Source organism: Mirounga angustirostris, unplaced genomic scaffold, assembly GCF_029215605.1.
Source record: "Mirounga angustirostris isolate CCGP_5_RB_7025 unplaced genomic scaffold, mMirAng1.0.hap1 SCAF_10, whole genome shotgun sequence".
Taxonomy (NCBI): Eukaryota; Metazoa; Chordata; class Mammalia; order Carnivora; family Phocidae; genus Mirounga; species Mirounga angustirostris.
The window spans coordinates 137,726,110-137,745,211 of NW_026991718.1; the positions used below are offsets into that span (position 1 = coordinate 137,726,110).

At 55.6% G+C, this 19,102-nt stretch overlaps 1 protein-coding gene across 1 annotated transcript; it reads right to left on the minus strand.

The window, feature by feature from the left end:
* Positions 1-5,417: 5,417 nt before the first annotated feature.
* Positions 5,418-19,084, minus strand: YTHDF1 (YTH N6-methyladenosine RNA binding protein F1). Its single transcript, XM_045886094.3, has 5 exons — positions 18,812-19,084; positions 18,610-18,634; positions 17,266-17,345; positions 8,345-9,865; positions 5,418-6,665 (listed from the first exon to the last, which is right to left on the minus strand). The coding sequence occupies exons 1-5, from the start codon at positions 18,836-18,838 to the stop codon at positions 6,639-6,641; spliced, it is 1,680 nt and encodes a 559-aa protein (XP_045742050.1). The 5' UTR covers positions 18,839-19,084; the 3' UTR covers positions 5,418-6,638.
* Positions 19,085-19,102: the final 18 nt, after the last annotated feature.

Below are 19,102 nucleotides of genomic sequence, written 5' to 3' on the forward strand. Positions count from 1 at the left end.
AGTCTACCGTTCTCTCCACACAGGTTCTGCCCTCCAGGCCAGGTAGGGCCTCCCTGCCCCACCCCATCCTGGTGTCCACCAGGTGGCACCCCTCTATGGCCAGTAAAACCGTGGACACAGGCAAGAGCAGAGCCAGCTCTGCGATGTTCCCACCTGAAACCCCAGGCCACCAGGTGCAGACTACAGCTGGCCAGCCCCAGGCTTCACTGCCCCCACAGGGGACCATCCTGGGGAGGCCGGGTGGGCTACTTGTCTTCTGGGTGACACCCACATTTACTGTCCTACCTACCCCTGTGTAGCTGGGACTCTGAGCACCAGGAGCCCCCCAGAAGGCTGGGACCTCACCCCTGGCTCTCAGGGGTGGAGACAGACACGGAGCCTGCTCAGGTCGGGGCCACTGTTCAGGGCAGGACCAGCTCCCAGCAAGCAGCCTGGGTACAGCCTCCAGCTTCTGGCCTCCTCACCTGCTGCCCTGACCACGTCCCTCACAGACCACAATCCTGTGCCCTTGCCCACTCCTGAGCTCCTGCTGCAGATGCCTAGTTGCCTGCTGCTCTCCCACCTGCACCCCAATACCCCTCACCCCGACCCCCTAGGTATGGACTCGGCTGCTCTGCCCCATGAGCCCCCCTACCTGTGCTTGCTGGGGAGACCACAGACTTCTGGCCCCCCGCCCCGGGGTGCGAGCAGTTCATAGCCTGGCTCGTCCTGCATCCTGCCTTCTCCAGGAAGACCCCCAGCCAAGCACCCATCCACACTGCCCCCTCCTTCCTCTGGCGCTCCTACAGCAGCAGGCCACGTCTGCTCACTCTCTGACACACTCTGGGACCCCTGGAGGGGCTCATCCCCCAGCTGGCCCAGTGGCCCTCAGAGGCAAGGGACTGTGTCACCAGGCTCTGTTCCCTTGAAGACAGCGGATGACCAGTGTCCCAGAGGCTGAGTTCCAGTTTCCTGGACTTCAGGGCTTCGGGCGAGGGGAAGGGGAAAGCCCAGCAGGAAGGAACGAATCTACTCTAATGGTGGCAGGATTCAGGTGCCTGCACCTGACATCAGCCCAGGGGAGAGGGGAGACGGGCCAAGGGTGCCATTCAGCCGACCGTAAGGGAGGAACCACAGGCACCGTCCCTCTGGCCTTGGCGGGACTGTTGCAGGACTCAGGCATGAAGCATGGGGGGGACCTCACCCTACCAGAGCCGCATGAGAACCTTCACCTGCACCATACCCGGACGCAAGGCAGGGAGCAGCCTTCCTGCCCACACCGCATCTCTGAAACCCACAGCGGGGGTGCAGATGACAGCGTCACTGGGGACACCGCTCAGATGATGGCTCCCACGAGCTGGGGGGCGGTGTCAGCTAGGGGACCTATGCAGGTCCCCCCACCCCGCCAGCAGGAAGGGCTCTGTGGGGCCTCCCCAGCTGCCAAGGAAGCAGCACCCTTTTGCGTGCCCAGGTCAAAAGGAAGGAAGGGGGCATGCTCCTGGCATCAGCACCCCGGAGCCCAGCCCTGGGACCCGACACCTACCTCTGCCAGCAGGTGCCCACCCCTCTTCGTGCCGGCCCCCGGGCTAAACCCACATCCACTTCCAGAGGCCAACCATGCAGGGCTTCCCTGGCCACAAAGACATGCTCACAGTGCGCTGGACCAGAGAGCAATCACCAGCTGCCCTCGACCTCCTACGTCTGCAGAGGCGGCCACCGAGGGACCAGCCACCCAAGGAGCACTGCAAGGGGTGGAATGGACCCCAGGGTCTCCCCATTAGGCTGCAAGAAGGTGTGTGTGGGGGTGTCATCTTCCAGAGCAGGGGAACGGGGTGGGGGCAGGTCAATGGAGTGTCAACCTTGAGGCTTCGTCCAGACACAGGGTGAGAGCCTGGCCCTCCCCAGAATGCTGTAAAGGACACTATTGTGTTAATGACCAAATTAGAATCAGACGGGGCCTCAGGTGAGAGTCGCAGCCCTGTCCCACTCACTGAAGAGCCTAACAAGCTGGGGTCAAAACCACGCTGGAGTATGTGGGTGAAAGATGCACTGCAGACCTCAAATAGTGCACAAAACGTGCACACACACCTGCATATATATATACACCGTGCACACGCCTACACACACCTGCACACCTACACACATGCACGCACGCACACACCTGCGTACACTCACCTGCACTCACAGCTGCACACCCGCACACAGCTGCACACATACACACATACACCCTGCACACACACCCGCACACCTACACCCATGCACACCCGCACACACACCTGCACACCTGGATATACACATTCACACCCTCAGAATTGCACACACACACAACTCCACACATGTAACCTCCATGCACACACACACACCCATAAACCTGCACACACACGTACATCTGATTACACACATGTATAACACACTTGCATACACACACCTGGATACACACACGTACAACACATGCACACTTAGACACACACCTACATGCACACATACACGTATGTACACACATACATGCACACATATGCATGCATGCACATACACAACAAGCACATGATCAAGGAAATGGGGCAAAATGTTAACAAGCAAATCCAGGTAAAAGGTATTCTCTGTACTATTCTTGCTCTTGCGACTCTTCTGTAAACTTGTCGTTACTCCAAATAAAAAGTTTGAAAACAAGAAATGCACCCACACTCAGCTGGCCAGGCCTTCGGTACGGGAGCCCTCTGCTCGGCAGGAATGCCCTCTCCCATGGGGCACGGCACCTGGGTGTTTGGGTCCACCCTTGCATGGGACACCACAGCTTCAGGGCACCCTGTGTCTCCATGTCCGCTTCCAGCTGACGGGCCAGTCTTGGACAGCCCAAGTCTGTCTTGAGGCCTCAGAGCTGGCAGGAAGGAGACGAGGAGCTGGGGTCACTGCTGCACACCGGTGGCACTCAGCATGTGTCCAGAAGGCACTTGACGTCACCCATGAGCCTTGAGCTCCATCCAGCTGTTGGCAGAGGTTGGGCACTCTGAGTCAGGGTAGGCTACACTCTTGGAGGGGGGGCCACAAACACCACGTGGGTGATCGAGAGCGTGGCCTCGCAAGGCCTCTGAGCTGACCCTCCTGCCGCAGGTCGGGGCACCTCCCACGTCACTCCCGGAGCTGCCCTACAGGAAGGTCACCTCACAGGGGCACAGCCCAAACCTGTTACTGGCTCTTCCCGAGCAAGGGCAGGCGGCACAAGCAGAAGGAGACCTCATCTGTGTGCAGGGCTTAAGCCCCCGCCCCACATCCAGGGGGCACCGAAGCCTGTGCCTGGCTGCCAGGGAAGGAGGGATCCGAACAGTTACTTCCCAGTGAGTGTCCAATAGTGGTACACTATTCACACCCTTACCCGGATCCTCTTCCAGGGTGGCCCGGGGTGGGGGGAGCTTTCCAGTAAACAAAGATGGACTCTGGGACAGTCCACTGGGTGTTCCAAGCTCAAAAAAAAATTCACCCTCTCATCCACAGAAAAAATTATAGTAAAAATACCATGCAAGACAACGGTTCAAATACCTTTTCTAACACATTGGTTTTGGGGAAAAAAACCTGAACATGCAAATATTAACTCCAAGCTGAGCAAGAGGAGACGGACCACACAGTGCACAGGCAGGCAGAGCCCGAGGGAATAGGGAGAGGTGGAAGTTTATCTGCACGACCATCGTGCAGGCCCAGGGGCCCTGCCGCTTGCCCACAGTGCTTGCCCTCACAGGCCCAACAAGGGCCCCACTCCCTGACCACAGCTAGGAAACTGAGCAAGTGACCTGCCCTCATCCTACTGGAGGGAGAGGAGCTCCTCGATCTCGGGCCATGAGGCACGCGAGGCGGTACAGAACCCCAGCTGGGGAGAAGCCACCGGCAGGCAGGTCCAGCCAGCGTTCTCTCCGGGACTCCCTCTCGTCACCTGATGCCCGCACAAAAGAGTCACCTGTGAATGGCGTGCCTTTGGGTAAAGGCTAGAGCTGACTCGGTTGGCTTGGGGGGCAGATACTAACATCATGCAGCCCTTTATAAGCAAAACCTGTCCTGCTTAGAAGTGCATGCACCCCTACAGTCCTTCCCCGCCACAACACACACGTTCTTTCCTTCCTTGGATGTGATTCCCTCCCCCAACAGCCAGCGGTCTGCAGCCCCTGACCTCCACTCCCAGGGGCCAGTCCAGCTGGCAGGGTTTGGAGGGAGCCTTCCTACTCGGTGACATCTGAGGAACTGATCTCATAGACAAACCAAGTGGCTGTCCCAGCCCCTGCTTCTCAGTAATGAACAGCCAGCCCCTCCCTGCATGCCCATGAAAGCCCTGGGCCCTCTGTTGCTTCAACCCCAACTGAAGGTGGGGGCGCTGCTCAGCCAGTCATCTTGCAAGCTAGGGACCACTGAATCTTTTAAGGGAGCCCAGTGGCCAAGCACACGGAAGAAAACGGCACCCAAGGTCTGATGCTCACTTTCCAAAGTAAAATCCGAGAAATCATTCTGAGCAAACAGAGCTGCATTTGTAAACGGGTAGAATACTCACCAGGTGGGGAGTGGAAAATCCCCAGCTCAATCTGGCAGGGCGCAGGGCTGGGCTTCCTGTGTTCACCTGCCACGCCCACACACCGACGACCGGGTCCTGGCGGGGCATGTACCCAGGAAAGCATGGGAGAAAGTGTTCTGGGGTGCTGCTCACGTCCTGTGTCCTTAACTCTATCTCAAACTTCAAAACTTTTAAGGTTTCTGCATCTGTCTGTAAATTTTACTGCAACAGTAAAACAAACTGTACAAGCATTAAACTTCCTTTTTTAAAAAGGATTTTATTTGAGAGAGGCAGAGATAGCAAGAGAAGCAAGAGAGAGCACAAGCGGGGAGGAGGAGAAGCAGGCTCCCCGCGGAGCAGGGAGCCCGATGTGGGGCTCGATCCCAGGACCCTGGGATCATGACCCAAGCCGAAGGCAGATGCTTCACCGACTGAGCCGCCCAGGCGCCCCAAGCATGAAACTTCCTGATGCACATGCTGACTTAGGGAGAGTGTGCTGGTGTCTGCAGCTGACGAGTGGACGGAGGAAGGTCAGTGTGGGCAACCGGGCAGTGGACGCAGGACGCTCACGGAACTCCTGCAACTTCGCTTACGTCTGAAAAGGCTTGCAATATGTTCAGGGGACTACACACTGAGTGAGAACTGGATCTTTACGAAGTTGCCTGGCTGGCTCAGTCAGTAGAGCATGCAACTCCTAATCTCAGGGTCCTGAGTTCAAGCCCCATACTGGGCTAGAGAAAATTGAAAAAAAAAAAAGAAAAAAGTTCCTTTAATCTTTTCCACAAAGCATAGCGCAGGGTGAGTGAAGTTAGGATATTGTGCGGTTTCGGGGGATTACTGGCTCCCTGCTGCAGACAACAGAGATGGCGTCTCAGACGCAGCTAAGAATGACAGGACAGCAGACTTGCTAAATAGGTATTGTTTATTAAGGCTTGTATTCTCCAGAGGAAAAGTTATCCGATGTTGTCCGTGACTCCGTACAGGCGGTAACAGTTCAGAGAATGACACGTTCTCAATACAAGTCTAAATAATACAGCTTAAACTTGAACTCAGAGGGTCTTTTGGAGTAAATAGTTTTCAGAAGGTACCTGCTCTCTAAACAGTCAGATCCCCTACAACGGGCGCGTGCAGACTGTGCTGGGGCGACAGGCGTGAGCACCATTTTCATGCTTAGAGTCAGACTCCAGGTGGCAGCGAGTTCTTCAAGGTCCCTCATTCCACAACACAGGACAGCAAACTCAGTTTCTCAAAGGTTTTTTGTTTTTGTTTTTTTTTTCACCCCTTCGACAGGAAAACGAAACCCGCCGCACACCGTGGAAGGACAGTCCCAGCACCAGCTGCACTGGAGGTCCTACGAGGGAAGCTCAGCGTCGTGGGTAAACAACTCAGAACGGCACTGGGACTCGCAAGTCAAGAGCTGGCTCAGGATGGCCGCACACAGCTGAGCCCGGCTGACCGCTGAGCCCAGGCCTCCGCCAGCCACCCCACATCCGCCCCGCCGGGGTCGAGGAGCCGCGAGGGACACTCTGCACCAACACAGCATGCTCACCGAATCTGAAGAACTCAAATCTATCTTTCTGTCTAGTAGAAAAGTCAAGTGGACAGACTAGCATTTTAGACAGATAATGGGCAATAAAAATAGCAAACTGGCCAAACAAGGTGATCATTAACCTGTTGATTTCAGCATTTTGAGAAGTATTTTAACAGAATACAGTAAATGACAAAACAAGCCATGGTTTCTCGTGTTTGCTAGAAAGTAAGAAAGGGTGAGAAAGTCCCCTATAAAGATGTTAAGTGACAGTGACTCAGAGTAAGAACATAACTTCTGCCAAACAACAAGAGAACCTTTGGGACGTATGAGGTTTTCTGTTCTGTCGTGAAGGGTGCTTGTGTTTCACGTTAGGTCTGACTAATAAGCGGACAAAACACATTCCTTTATTAGTGAGCTCTGTAATACTATAATACATAGAAAAATACAAATGAACGCAGATCCATCTGGGCAAAAATAAAAGACAAAGAGCATAAAGATGCAACGAGTCAGGCCCTGCACAAGACAACAGCACCAAGCACACGTTCTTAAGCTTTTTCAGTCAAATGTCAGAACACAGAAGATGCCGGTTCATCCTTATTGTTTGTTTCGATTCTGCCGTTCCTGTAAAAAGAAAAAGAGTTTAACAAACTGAGTGAACATGCCACACACACTCCCTCAGAAGCGAGGTTCCAGGCTGCCCGGTGGGCTGTGGCCCTGCCTGGGACCGGTGCACCCCCCCGGCACTGGCCAGGCCACGGCAGCACGGGAACCAGGCCTCCGAGAGCCACCCACCCACGGCATCCACCCGCTCGAGGCAAGGCCCCTCTGGCCAGGTGTGTCTCCCCTCACACACAGCCCCACCTCTCCCCACGTCTGCCTGTCTGGCTTCTCATCAATAGGGTCAGAAGCCCCCTCGGTCCTTCCTTAAAATGTTGCAACTAAACTCAGCCTGAGACATGGAGACACGGGTCTAAGAAGAAGCACACCAGCAGTGTTCTGGTGGAATTTCAATTCTCTCTCGAGCTCACTGGAGGACAGCTCAAAGCCATGAACAGCCTCAGTCTGCCTGCAGGCAGGACCCCATGGACCAACTCAAAGACTTCCTCTTCCCAAACCCCACTCGCTAACGTACGTTTAGGACCCTAGAACCTTAAAACACCAACCGGGTCATGGGCAGAAATTTACCCCTAACCTCAACTTCCAGAACCTACTGAGCTTCGGGAAAAGACCCAAGTGCCACAGGATCTAAGATAAACCACAGCACAGGCGCTGCCTAAAACCCACCAAGGATCTTCAGCTTCATTACCAATGACCTCTGCTCTATCCCTGTAAAGTCAGCAATTCAGTATTTTATTTTATACCTAAAAGAGTTAAAACACAGACTTTCACTAACTGGAAATAATGACAAGCCCCTCTCTTTTCCACTACGATGAAAGAGGAACCAAGTCATTTTCACGTCTTACAAACTTGCTACAGCAGGTGTAGCTTCTAAAACCGCAAACAGCACTGTTATCTATGTGCCCCATTATGCGCCTTTCAGCTAAAACGGGCCGCAAACCCATCTACTGTCAACCAAAGCTTAAGAAAAGGATATTTTAATATCAGAAAAGCACAGCAAAACTTGGGATGAACTCTCTCAGACAAACCAGCTTTACAAAGTGTGTTACGCTGTCATTCTTCCCATTTCTGGGCCAGTTCACAGGCGTCTGAGCCCTGTTCTCCTACAGCACACAGTCACTCCCATGGGCTACGCCAGCTCAGGCCTGGGACTTTCTCGGTCACAGGGCGGGAAACAGAGCCAACCTCACGGCCCACTACGAGGCTTGCACTCTGGGTTCCAAATGCTCACTGTTACCCCACCCCCAGCTCTTTACCACCTAGATGCAGAGTTCCAGACTAAGACACTAGGGTTTTGAGGGAGAAAGAAGCAACGGCCTCTAGACCAGGGCTTCCCGCCCGCTGAGGGCAGGGCCTGCAGCCCCAATAGCCCCGCTGGTCCACCCCAGTGCCACAGAGTGTCATTCCTAAGTGTTCCTGACAGAGGCTGTGCACTATAGTCCCAATCATTATGTTCTCTGAAAACGGAAAAGTTACGTAGTGACATTCCACTTACACATCACTGCTGGGGACCATGCTTGGGAAGCACAGATGATGCTGCCCACACCCTCCCATGACCGTGCTGCCCCTGCTGCAGGCTACTGGGAACTGGCGGTCCCCGGGCCCCACCCAGCGCGCACGGCCTTCAGCCTCAGCTCTGGCCCGGGGCCTCCAGAGCCCGTGTCTGAGGAAGCCAGACTCACCTTGCGCACCACCTCCTCCTCCTCCTGGCGCTTCTCATAGTGAGAAAAGTCGTCAAAGATGGAGGTTGTGTGCTTGTAGGAAGCGATAATTTTCAGCACTTGCTTTGCTTTTTCTAAGGGCACCTCCTGGGTGTCGCGGGAGTTGGTGACCGGCTTGTTGTCGTTGTTCTCCAGCCTGATGTGCCGGAGCTGGTTGTTGGGCACGTCCTTGACGAAGATCCACTTCACGTCGAACTTGCCCTTCCACTTGTCCTGAGACCAGACCCCAGCGCTCGTGCCGTAGTCCACGGGCGACCTCATCTCCGCCACCCCGCAGAAGTGCCCGCTCCCGTTGACGCTGAAAAGCAGGTACACCGGCCCCTTGCTGCTCGCGGCACGGAACGCACCGTCCAGACGCTTGTTGCCATGCTCGGTGCTGCACCAGATGGAGTACTTGATGGAGCGGTGGATGTCGTCCTCAGAGTAGCTTTTTATGATGAAAACACGTCCACTTTTAAGATTCCAATCAAACTCTTTAGGGTTATAGCTGTGGGCAGCTTTCAGTTTCTCAAGAACGGGGTGGGACTCCACGGTGGGGGCAGAATTAGGCTGGGCATTTCCAGGAGAGTTACCGTCACCGCCGGTCCCTCCACTCTGCCCAAATGCCACATTTCTGTTGCGAGGGGCGACCCAGCGGGTTTGGGGTGGCTGCTGAGGGTTCGGATACTGTGGCTGGGCCAAAGGGGGAGGCTGAGTGGGAAGAGGCTGCACAACCGGGTGGGACTGGGGGGCAGACTGGGGGGCCGGAGTCTGCTGGGGAGCCGGAGCCTTGGGCATGGGCCCCTTGTTGTCCCAGGTGCCAATGTCCATGTTATGCTTTATCGGTGGAGGGGGCAGGGCAGCCCCGATTACAGGTCCGCTCTTTGCTTTCATTTTCGGCTGGGGTTTTGCCGGCTTGCTGGCAATGGCAGCCCACGAGGTCGGCTTTGAACCTGGCATATTTACGCCTGTCCCACCATTGCCAGAAAGGACACCAGTCATCGCCACACTGCTAACGACTGACCCCACAGTCTTGACGGCAGAGGTGGTGACATCCCCGATCTTCAGGCCCACCATGCCCTGCTCCAGGCTGTTCATTCCAGGGGCCTTGTTGAGAGTGTCACTGTGAAAGCCCGTCTGCCCATCCACAATCGTGCCACCCAGAGAGCTTGGTGGGTAAGTGTAGCTGCTCCCATACGCAGAGCTCTGAGCCTGCTGCCCCTGAGACCCACTTGTCCCCCAGGCCGAGAAGGCGGGGTTTTCGGGGAAAAAATTAAACCTGTGTTGATAGATGTTGTTTCCCAGGCCCCCAGGCTGCCCAAAAACAGCGTCATGCATAAAATGATGGTCTCCGTTACTGAGCTGTCCATAGGTGGTGAGGTATGGGATCGGAGGGTCCCCTCCGGTAGACCAGGGTGCCTCGTTGAGGGAGTAAGGAAATCCGATGGACGGTGGGTAATAGCTGGACAGGTAAGGATCCGCCATGGAGGGGTAACTGTTACTCTGGGGAAACAAGCACGGGATGAGTTAGGCCGCTTTCAAGACACAAGCCGGAGGGGATTTCCTACGTAAGTACAGGCTGACTTCAGAGCACGTCCCTGCCGACGGGAAGGCTAAGAGCACCGACTGAGAACGAAGCCGGGACTGAGAGAAGCCGGTGTCCGTCTGCGACGTCCTGGGTCCAGCTGCCGTGACCAGGCTCAGCCACTCTACCACTGGCTGTCTGCAGTCTACTCGGCAGTCCCCTCTCCCCCCACCAAGGAGTGGACCCGGAGTGAGGAATCGACCCATCCGGCAGGCAGTGATGCTGACCCACACACGACAGCGCGGGCAGCACAGAAGGCGAAGACGGCTTCACACAGGCAACGAGAGGTTCCGAGCTGCAGGACAAGCTGGGGTGCTCAGGGACACTCGCCCCACAGCCTGGTCTCACGCTGACTGCTCAACACGCCCAGGGTGTCCCCGCCCCCTGCCCCCGCAATACCCTTTCCCACACGCCTCTCCTGACAGCCCACCCCCTCTTCCGAGTCCAAAGGGGTCTCGCCATCTCACATCCCCACCCTGTCCTGGGCGTCGCCTTGGGCTCTCACAGTGGCTCTGACAGCTCCTTCACCAAAACTCTGTGTCCTCCCTGCTCTCTGAGCCAGAGAGGCCCTCACATCGGGCTCCAACCAAACCTGGGGTCCCTGACTGAGGAACCACCTGTGTGGCAGCCGGGCCGCCCCTCGAGGCAGCAGGGGCTCATCTCAGAGTCTCTGGAAGCCGGCCCAGGGCGCGGATTTACACCTGGGGGCAGCAGTTCTGACAAGGCGCCTCCTTGGGGAGAGACTCACTGGGGGTCTGGCCAGAACTGGGCCCCCCAGGCCATGCCACTGTGGGTGACTTAAATGGTTTCCTGTGGGGCGTGAGTGCTGGGGGGTGTTGGGGGGGGAGGCCTCCCACCCAGGGCAGCTGACCTAAAAGTGGAAAGGCTGCAAAGGAAAACAAGAGTGGGGGGCAGCGGCAAGCTTCCCAGTCTGTGACACCATCTTCTGACTGGTCCCCATCCTCTCCCCTACCTTCCACCCCAAATAGCCAGGAAGTTCTACATGGAGAGCACTGGCTAGAGACCTCCTCCTCCAACCCCGCACCTCTCTCCAGGTGAGAAGACCTGCTGCCCCGGTTGGCACAGGGTGGCTGCTGCCACGTCCAGTCCCAGGGACTGACAAGGCGGGAGCTGGGCTGAGGCAGCCACGGAGGGCTGGAGTACCAGACAAGCAAGCATCTCCGCTTCCCTGCAGTGGGAATGCGGAGTAACTCTGCAGACCCCTGGAGGACCCTGTGGAGAACAGGCTGCTCCCCCAGCAGTCCCAGCACAATACGTGCCTGTGGCGACCCAGCCCCCTGGCTGCCAGTCCCCACGGCCACCTCCCCCCTCCCTGTCCCATCGAGGATTCATGGGGTTCAAGCATCACAGTTCCTTCCTGTTCGCTGCTCTCCTTGACAGCAGACTATTCCAAAATCAGTTTTTAAAATGGAATTAACGATTTCCCCTGTAACAAAACTCCTTAAGATGCTCAGGAAGTTTAAAAAAAAAAAAAAGACAACAAATGGCCACCATCGATGTTCTACAAGCCTCGGAAGAGCCGGAGCTACCCTCCCTTGAAAGGATTTCAGTGATTCTGGCCCCTTTCCTAGAACCTCTCCCTCAGTTTGCCCGCACCCAACCTGGGCCCTCAAAGAAGCCTCCTGAAGGGGCCAATCAAGAGAGCGAGCAAATCACCAGGTCTGGGCAGAGGACATGCTCTGCGAGGTGCGGGGCAGCCCCATGGACCAAAGCCTTGGTCGCTGGACCTCAGCATCCAAAGACAGTTCACGAGACGCCAGGTGCTCTCTGCACAGGACTCCCACAGGGTCGGTACCTCACTCGTGACTCACACTTAACCCTTAACCATAACAGGACATAACTTAAGACCCGAGACAACATATGTTACAGTAACCACTTAAAGTCCTACCGGTGAGTGGAGAAACCTAGCATTCCAGTCCCACGGACCCCGCTGTGCAGAGGCGGTTCTCAGTGGCTTCCACGGAAGCAGGACTGTCCAGGGCAAAGATGAAGCAACCCGGTCGGCATCCCCTGAATCCCGCATCTCTGCTCCGGAGGCAGACAGAGGCAAGGGTGTGTCTGGGAGCGAAGGGTCAGCCCTGGCTGTGAGGACTCAACCCCCTCCCCCTGAGCACTATGTTGCTGGGGTTTTTTTTGAGCACTATGTTCTTATAGCGAAAGCAACGAAGACTCACTTCTGGTTGCCAGATGAAGGAGCGGTCCTGCAGCGAGAGCGTCCACGGGTGGCCGCAGGCCCACTAGGAGCTGAGCCACCGGGCACCGCGGTGCACCCCTGCACTAGCATTTACACGGTCCTCCTCCGCACAGGCCCTGGCACTCCCCGAGCAGCCCACCACCAACACCCAGGAGCTGGGCTCCATGCCAGCCCTGCCCGCCTCCTCCCAATGCTGCCCATCCTCACCGGGGCACGAGGGGCGCCTGGCAGGCCGTGTGTGTGAGCCTACCTTCTGCCTATACCCCATCTGACCGGCAGCTATTTCCTGCTACACCGGTCAGCTTTCTTTCGAAGCTCTGAAAGCCAAGCAACAAATCAGTCTGCAAAACTCTGTGAAGTCAGTCATTCATCCTGTAAGAAGACCTGGATGTGTTCACCCCCTTACTTGCTCTCTGGACCACACACTCTCCTCCCAGCGGCCCCGGTCAGTCTGTCGGTCCACCTGCAATGCGTTGGGGCCGATGGCTCCAGCCTCAACTTCCAGAAAAACTGACATTCTACTCACTTGTGAAGGTGATCTGGAATGTGACCCCCACTGACGGGGCCCCACCCCGGACGAGGCCAGACGCAGCCCGGAACGCCTGCTCCCAAGGAACACGCTGCCACTGACCACGGCTCAGCCTGGCTCGTTGACACCAAACAGGCAGCCTACTCAGCCCGCTGTGCACCCAGGGCTGCCAAAGAGAAGTCCAGGTACCAGGGATGCCAACACACGCCGGGCTTTCCCTCAGCATGTCGGCCTCGCAACAAATCTCCGTAAGGACAACACAGGTAAAACCACCACCCTGACCGATGCTCTCGCACACATTCTACACACGGCCTTTGGTGGAGTACAGGGCCTCAAAAACGGGAGGCTGACCCATCCGCAGGGCAAGAGTAGGCAGCAGAAGTGAGGAGAGACACTGCCAGGCGCTGGACTCTTCGGGGGCTTCCCCAAAGCCACACCCAAAGGGATGAACCAACGGCACAGACAACACAGACTTCAAAGCCAGTGACTACTATCCCCACGTCATTTCCACTGAAAAACCACAATAAAACACAATAGTCTACCCTAAAATTCAAACTTCTTCATACTTAAAAAAATTTAGCCACGCTAAAAGAGAAAGAAAAGGAACTCATTCTGAATGGCCAGAACTGAAGCTTAAGTAAATTAAGTACACAGGGAAAGGATCAAAGGGACGCAGATGCTGGGCACGAAGCTCTGAGGCCCAGCAGGTGCACGTGGCGGAAGCCCTGGGGATACGGGTCCGGCTGCGTGTGTCCCTGAGCAAGAGGACTGTGGCTGCAGGCCCTCGCCTGGTGGGGCTGTGTGCAGGGAGCCCGGTTTCTGACACAGAGGGTGTGTGCCTCGGTCTCCAGCTGGAGGTACGTAGTTTTGAGCAAGGAGACAACGAGAAGTACGCAAAGATCCCACTAGGCCCCGCCAGCCGCACTCCGTGATGACCTGTCCCCACTGGCTGGCTGGCATCACTGGAGGCTACAGCCTACAAGACCATGCACTCCTCGCCAGCCCCTCCTGTCACCCAAGCCCACCACGACGGCCCAGCACAGAGCGAGCCATAAGCCACGGGGCTCACGGGCTCTTCATGTGACATAGGCCACCAACAGGGCATCGGTGTAGCCTGGCTTTGTGCTGGTGGGCGAAATCCCCCAACCTGCCAGAAACCCTGGGCGACAGCTGAGCACAATTTTCAAGACGAGTTTGTCTTTATAAACCGAACACCTCTCCAGGCCAGACAGAAGCTCCCTGCAAAGCGTAAGGAGGTACAAATTTCAACTTAACCAGGAGGTAACTTCTGAGAGCTGGCGTACCAGGTCCACGAAGAGACACAGAGAGCCCAGGACACCCTGACCCTAAAGCACCCCCCGCTAGCACTCAGGTGGTCCTGCTCCAAGTGCAGAGCAGGCCTCCCTGCACCGGGGTGACAGCTGGCATTGCTTTCCAGAACAATGCTTCAGGACGAGCTGAAACCAACTACGAGCAACCAGCACTGAGACTCGGAACAGGAGAGTTTACACAACATTCCTATAAAGTGAACATGTCCTATTAACACTGACAGCACAACTGAATTATTGAGAAAAAACTAGGAAAGTTTACTCCTGTTCCCTTCTGTCCCTGTCTCACATGACCAGGCAAACCAATGTGTTGACAACTGAGTACGTAGTCCCAGCTGCCCTTGCTTAACTCCCATAGTGCCCATACTGCCTGGCCCCTCCCCCAGAATCCCCACCCAGAATGCTGCCCCCAGAATTTCTCCAGAGCCCCTCCCCCAGAATCCCACCCAGAGCCACCTCTCCCAGAATCCTCAGCTAGAACCCCTCCCCCAGAATCCCCCCACAGAACCCTCCTCCCCCAGAATCCCCACCCAGAGCCCCTCCATAACCCCTCCCCTAAAGCCCCACCCAGAGCCCCTCTGCTCCCCAGGGTTCTCCCTCCCCCCACCATTCCCTAAAGCTGACTGAAACGTGTTCCATGTCACACAAGGGGATCCAGAGCTGCTACGTCAATGTAGGATGGTCCTGGGGGCAACTAGGAAGGAAAAAAAAACACACCAGAAGCAGTGTCCCGAGACTTTTCTGTGGGAAAAAAAAAATCACCTGCCCCGAGGACAACACTTCCGTTACAGTGCATTCCAAGTTAAATTAACTTGAAAGGCCTGCTCTGAAACACTTTCCTAATCATCCCAGGTATTAAAACTTCAAACACAAAAACCGAAAGAGGCTCCAACTTGCTACTACAAACATCTGGGTGAAACAAACCACAAAGCACCGCGGGGCTGCCGGCTCTACCCACCGCCTTCACCGTGGTGGCCGCGCACAGGACGAGTCACTTGTGTGCACCTTCACATACGTGCAGCCTGTCACTCGAGACGAGCACACGGCGGGCGACTGCAGGCGTGCGGCTCCTGGCCACCCAAACCACTTCTCTCACTCACTCAGCAGCAGCCGTACCCTCAATCCGAGACCCGGACGACCAGCATGCAGGCGCTTTCTTTCCTCAACAGCAATCTTCACCAGCAGAGTCCAAAACTGGACGTGTCATCCATCCCCAGGGACTTGTCTGCAAGGAGGCCACACTGCATGGTGCCCCCCTCCCCCCAAGAAGAAAGGAGCAACAGACACAAGCACAAAAGGAGCCCTTGCCGTGGTGGGAAGAGACACGTCCCCCCACCCTCCCACCCCATCACTGGGGAACGGAGCTCTGCCACAAACTGGCTCCATCACTTGGGCAAACCAGGCCTCTTCTTCATCCACAGAACAAGAGGACCAGGAGAATTAGGATCTAAGAGCTCTCCAGTGTTACCTGCTTCCTACACTCCAACAGTGGAGTGTTTCTGGAAAACCTGTTCGCAGCCAAGAACGTGGATTTACTCTCAAGCAATGTGCTGATTAACCATCTTGCTGAAAACTACACACGCTAACAGCCGGGACAAACAGCGACTGTTTTATGGCTGTTCATGGAGCGTCTACCTAGAGCGGTCTTCGCAGCTGGCTTCCCCAGGGTGAATAGCTGTAACTACCCTCCTGACGGAAAATCATCTGCTCCACTTCCAACCAAGGCCTCCCAATTAACATGAAAGCTCCTGCCTTATAAAAACACTTCAAGTGTATTTGAAGCAATCCCCCCACCACTTTTCTCTGGTTAAAACTTAGAACACCCTACTGCTATGATAGTCAAATCACGTAAGGAACAAATAAGATACCAAGATAAAATAAGTCCATTTAACTGCCTGCCATTATCTCTGGCAATGCATCACTGAGGCCAGGGCAGTTCTCCTCTGCAGCACCTGGTCCTGCCCAGAGGAGGGGCGGATTCTTGGGGGGGGGGCTGGTGCTCTATAAAGAGTCTCCTGGGTGTTTTTGCTGCTGACCTGCTCAATGCAATAAGAAGGACAAAAATGGGGAAAAGTTCTAAGTTCTAAGACACTTTAGATAAGAGCAGACTAGGGAAAAAAAGAGGCAAAATAACTTTATTCCTCTGCAAGAAGAGGCTAAACTTGGTTTCATTCTAAAGCAAACAAACATAGTACATTTAAAAAGTGGTAGACATCATGGGGCGCCTGGGAAGCTCAGTTGGTCAAGCAACAGCCTTCGGCTCAGGTCATGATCCTGGAGTCCCTGGATCGAGTCCCACATTGGGCTCCCTGCTCAGCAGGGAGTCTGCTTCGCCCTCTGACCCTTCCCCCTCTTGTGCTCTCTCTCTCTCTCATTCTCTCTCTCTCAAAAAAAAAGTGGTAGACATCATGCTTAAACCTACACTTCAACTAGCCTGGTGGTTTTAACAAGGGCAAGCCGGCCCCCAGGAGACACTGCCAAGACATTTTTGGTTGTCCCGCTGGTGTGTGTGTAGGGGAGCCAGTTACTAATGGCATCTTGTGGATGAAGGCCAGGAAGGCTGCTAAACATCCTACAACACACACACCTCAAAGAATGTTTCAGTCCAAAACATCTGTAGTGCCACGTATCTAAGAAACGGGCAGCTGTGACCTACCGGGGCCTGCACAGCTACCAGCTGGAGCTTCATGTGGCCCACCTACTGTTACCCTCCTAACAATTTTATATGAGCAGTTACCACAACCAGTTCCACAGAAAAGGGACCTGAGACACAGAGAAGGCAAGCCACCTGAGGAAGTGTCATGGAGTCAGCGATGTAGCAAAGATTTGAACCCAAGGCCAAAGTCTGACGCCAGAGCTTGGTTCTTAGATGCTCTCCTACACCACAATTCTAATGCCCAGAGCCAAAACAACTCACCAGGAAGTTTCAAAGAACTCCACACACCTCCACTCTGCCGAAAGCAGTGCATCACTGAGTCACCAATGCTGAGACCAAGAGAAGTCCACGTGCATACCGCCCCCATGAGACACTGTTTCCTCCAGAGAGCACAGCAGCCCCACCCATGCCCCACATGTAGCTCAAGGCTACTCGTCCAAGCAAGTCGTCAGCATGCTACTTCTAATGTTTTATATTGTGCTTCTTGGTTGTTAGGATAATAAAGTCAGAAACGTAACAGTAAAGGTACATTACAAAACTCAAGAAAAACTAACACAGAAAGTAGGTTATTAAAAACAACAACAACTCACCTGATTTGACTGTCCAGAAAGGTAGGGCTCAAAGTCATTGTCATGGACCGTATCCTTCTGATGCAAAGAACCATTTTGCACTAGAAGAAGAAATTGAAAAATATTATCTCTGAATTAAAGAAAATCACTTTTAGGCATAGAAATCAAAAGCTGTAAAGTCTACATCCATCAATTCCTAGAAGTCGCTTTTATTTAAAAAAAGAACACGATCAGTATCCCACTGATATTTACATAACTACCTACAATGGTGATGCAGAACTTCTGATAATTTTGATTTTTTAGAATTTCTTTTTGAAGATTTTATTTATTCATTTGAGACACAGAGAGAGAAAGAGAGCATGAGCAGGGAGAGAGGCAGAGGGAGAGGGAGAAGCAGGCTCCCCGCTGAGCCAGGAGCCCGATGTGGGACTCGATCCCAGGACCCTGGGACCATGACCTGAGCGGAAGGCAGACAGACGCCCCACCATCTGAGCCACCCAGGCGTCCCAATTTTGAGTGTTTTTGATAAAGATTTAGTCATAGTTTGGTAGAAGTTGACAAGATGCAAGTGCAGACAAAATAACGCAAGGCGTGGTCTGGGAAGACTATGTAGGCCAAACAGAGGTGGGTGCTTCCACAGGCCCCACAGCGCGTGCAGGACAGAGACCCAGGGAGCTTGCGGCTCAGCTGGGAGGGGCTGTAACTGGATGACCTTTCTGAACTCATTGCTGTCCCGCTCCCCACTTACTTTCCACTGTTACAATGCTCAGCCAAAAAGGGAAAGCAAAGGTAAATAAAGCGTTGGGCCTTTTCCAGTCTTAAAACACGATGCACCGTATTTGGTTACACCCGAGTAACACACACTGCTTAAAAACCGCCTACCCGGTAAACATGAAGTGTCACTTGCGGGTTTGCCCCGGAGTTTCGGGGGTTTATCCGAAGCCACAAAATCACAAGAGATGACCCGAGACTCGCAAAGCAAGGGCTGTAAGTGCTGGGGTCCCGAGCTAGCTGGCAGGGTGGCCCCAGAGCCGCCCAGCGCGCCCGCAGCCAGCCCGCCACCCCCACCCCGCCGCCTCCTTCCCTCCCCCCACTCCGACCCGCCCCCTGCAGTGGGGACGAGGGGGATCACTCGGACCGCCCATTTGTTTACTTCTCCTTGAAAAGCCCGCTTTCAGACTGCCAAACCTCCCCAAACGCTACAACCTAAAATTTTATCTCCCGGAAGCACACGGAGAAAAGTTTCCGGTTCCAGATGCCCTTCCTGGACCTCTCCCTCCCCCGCAGAGCCCGCTGTCGCTCGGGGGGCTCCTGCCCCCCCTCCGCCTCCCCGGGACCTGCACAGCCCGTGCCCACCTGGCTCACCTTTAGTATCTTGTCCTTTTGTTCTCTGCGTCGCCGCAGGCCGGGACGTGCGTGCAGACGGAACCCGGGAGAAGGGAAACACAAAGTTATTCACGAGCACCCGTCCCAGGCGTGCGGCGCGCTCCGGCCCGAACGGGCCCCGCGCGCACCGGCGCCCCCGACGCCCCCGACGCCCCGCGCCCCCGGCCCCCGGCCCCGCTACCTGGGGGTCCACGCTGGTGGCCGACATGCTTCATGAACAGCCCGGCGAGGCGCGGGGCCGAGGCGCCCGCCGGCTCGGGCCTCCCCGCGAGGCCGGGCCTGTCACCCGCGCTCTCGCGGCCCAGGGCCCGCCGCCTCCTCCCCGGGCGCCGGCCGCGCGGCGGCGGCGGCGACCACTGGGCGCGCGGGCCGCTCGCGGGGCGCGGCGCAGGGCAACAAGCCTGGACGGGACGCACTGCCGAGGAGCCGACCCCAATGGCGGCGGCGGCGACGGCGAGGGACGAGGCTGCGC

What these genes read in the sequence shown, in the direction of transcription:
- YTHDF1 (XM_045886094.3), bottom strand. Translation starts at nt 18,838, where the DNA reads ATGTCGGCCACCAGCGTGGACCCCCAG. An exon ending in CCACCAGCGTGGACCCCCAG is followed by an intron (nt 18,635 to 18,811) that starts GTAGCGGGGCCG and finishes GCGGCGACGCAG; the next exon opens with AGAACAAAAGGACAAGATAC. An exon ending in TTTCTGGACAGTCAAATCAG is followed by an intron (nt 9,866 to 17,265) that starts GTGAGTTGTTGT and finishes TTGTTTCCCCAG; the next exon opens with AGTAACAGTTACCCCTCCAT.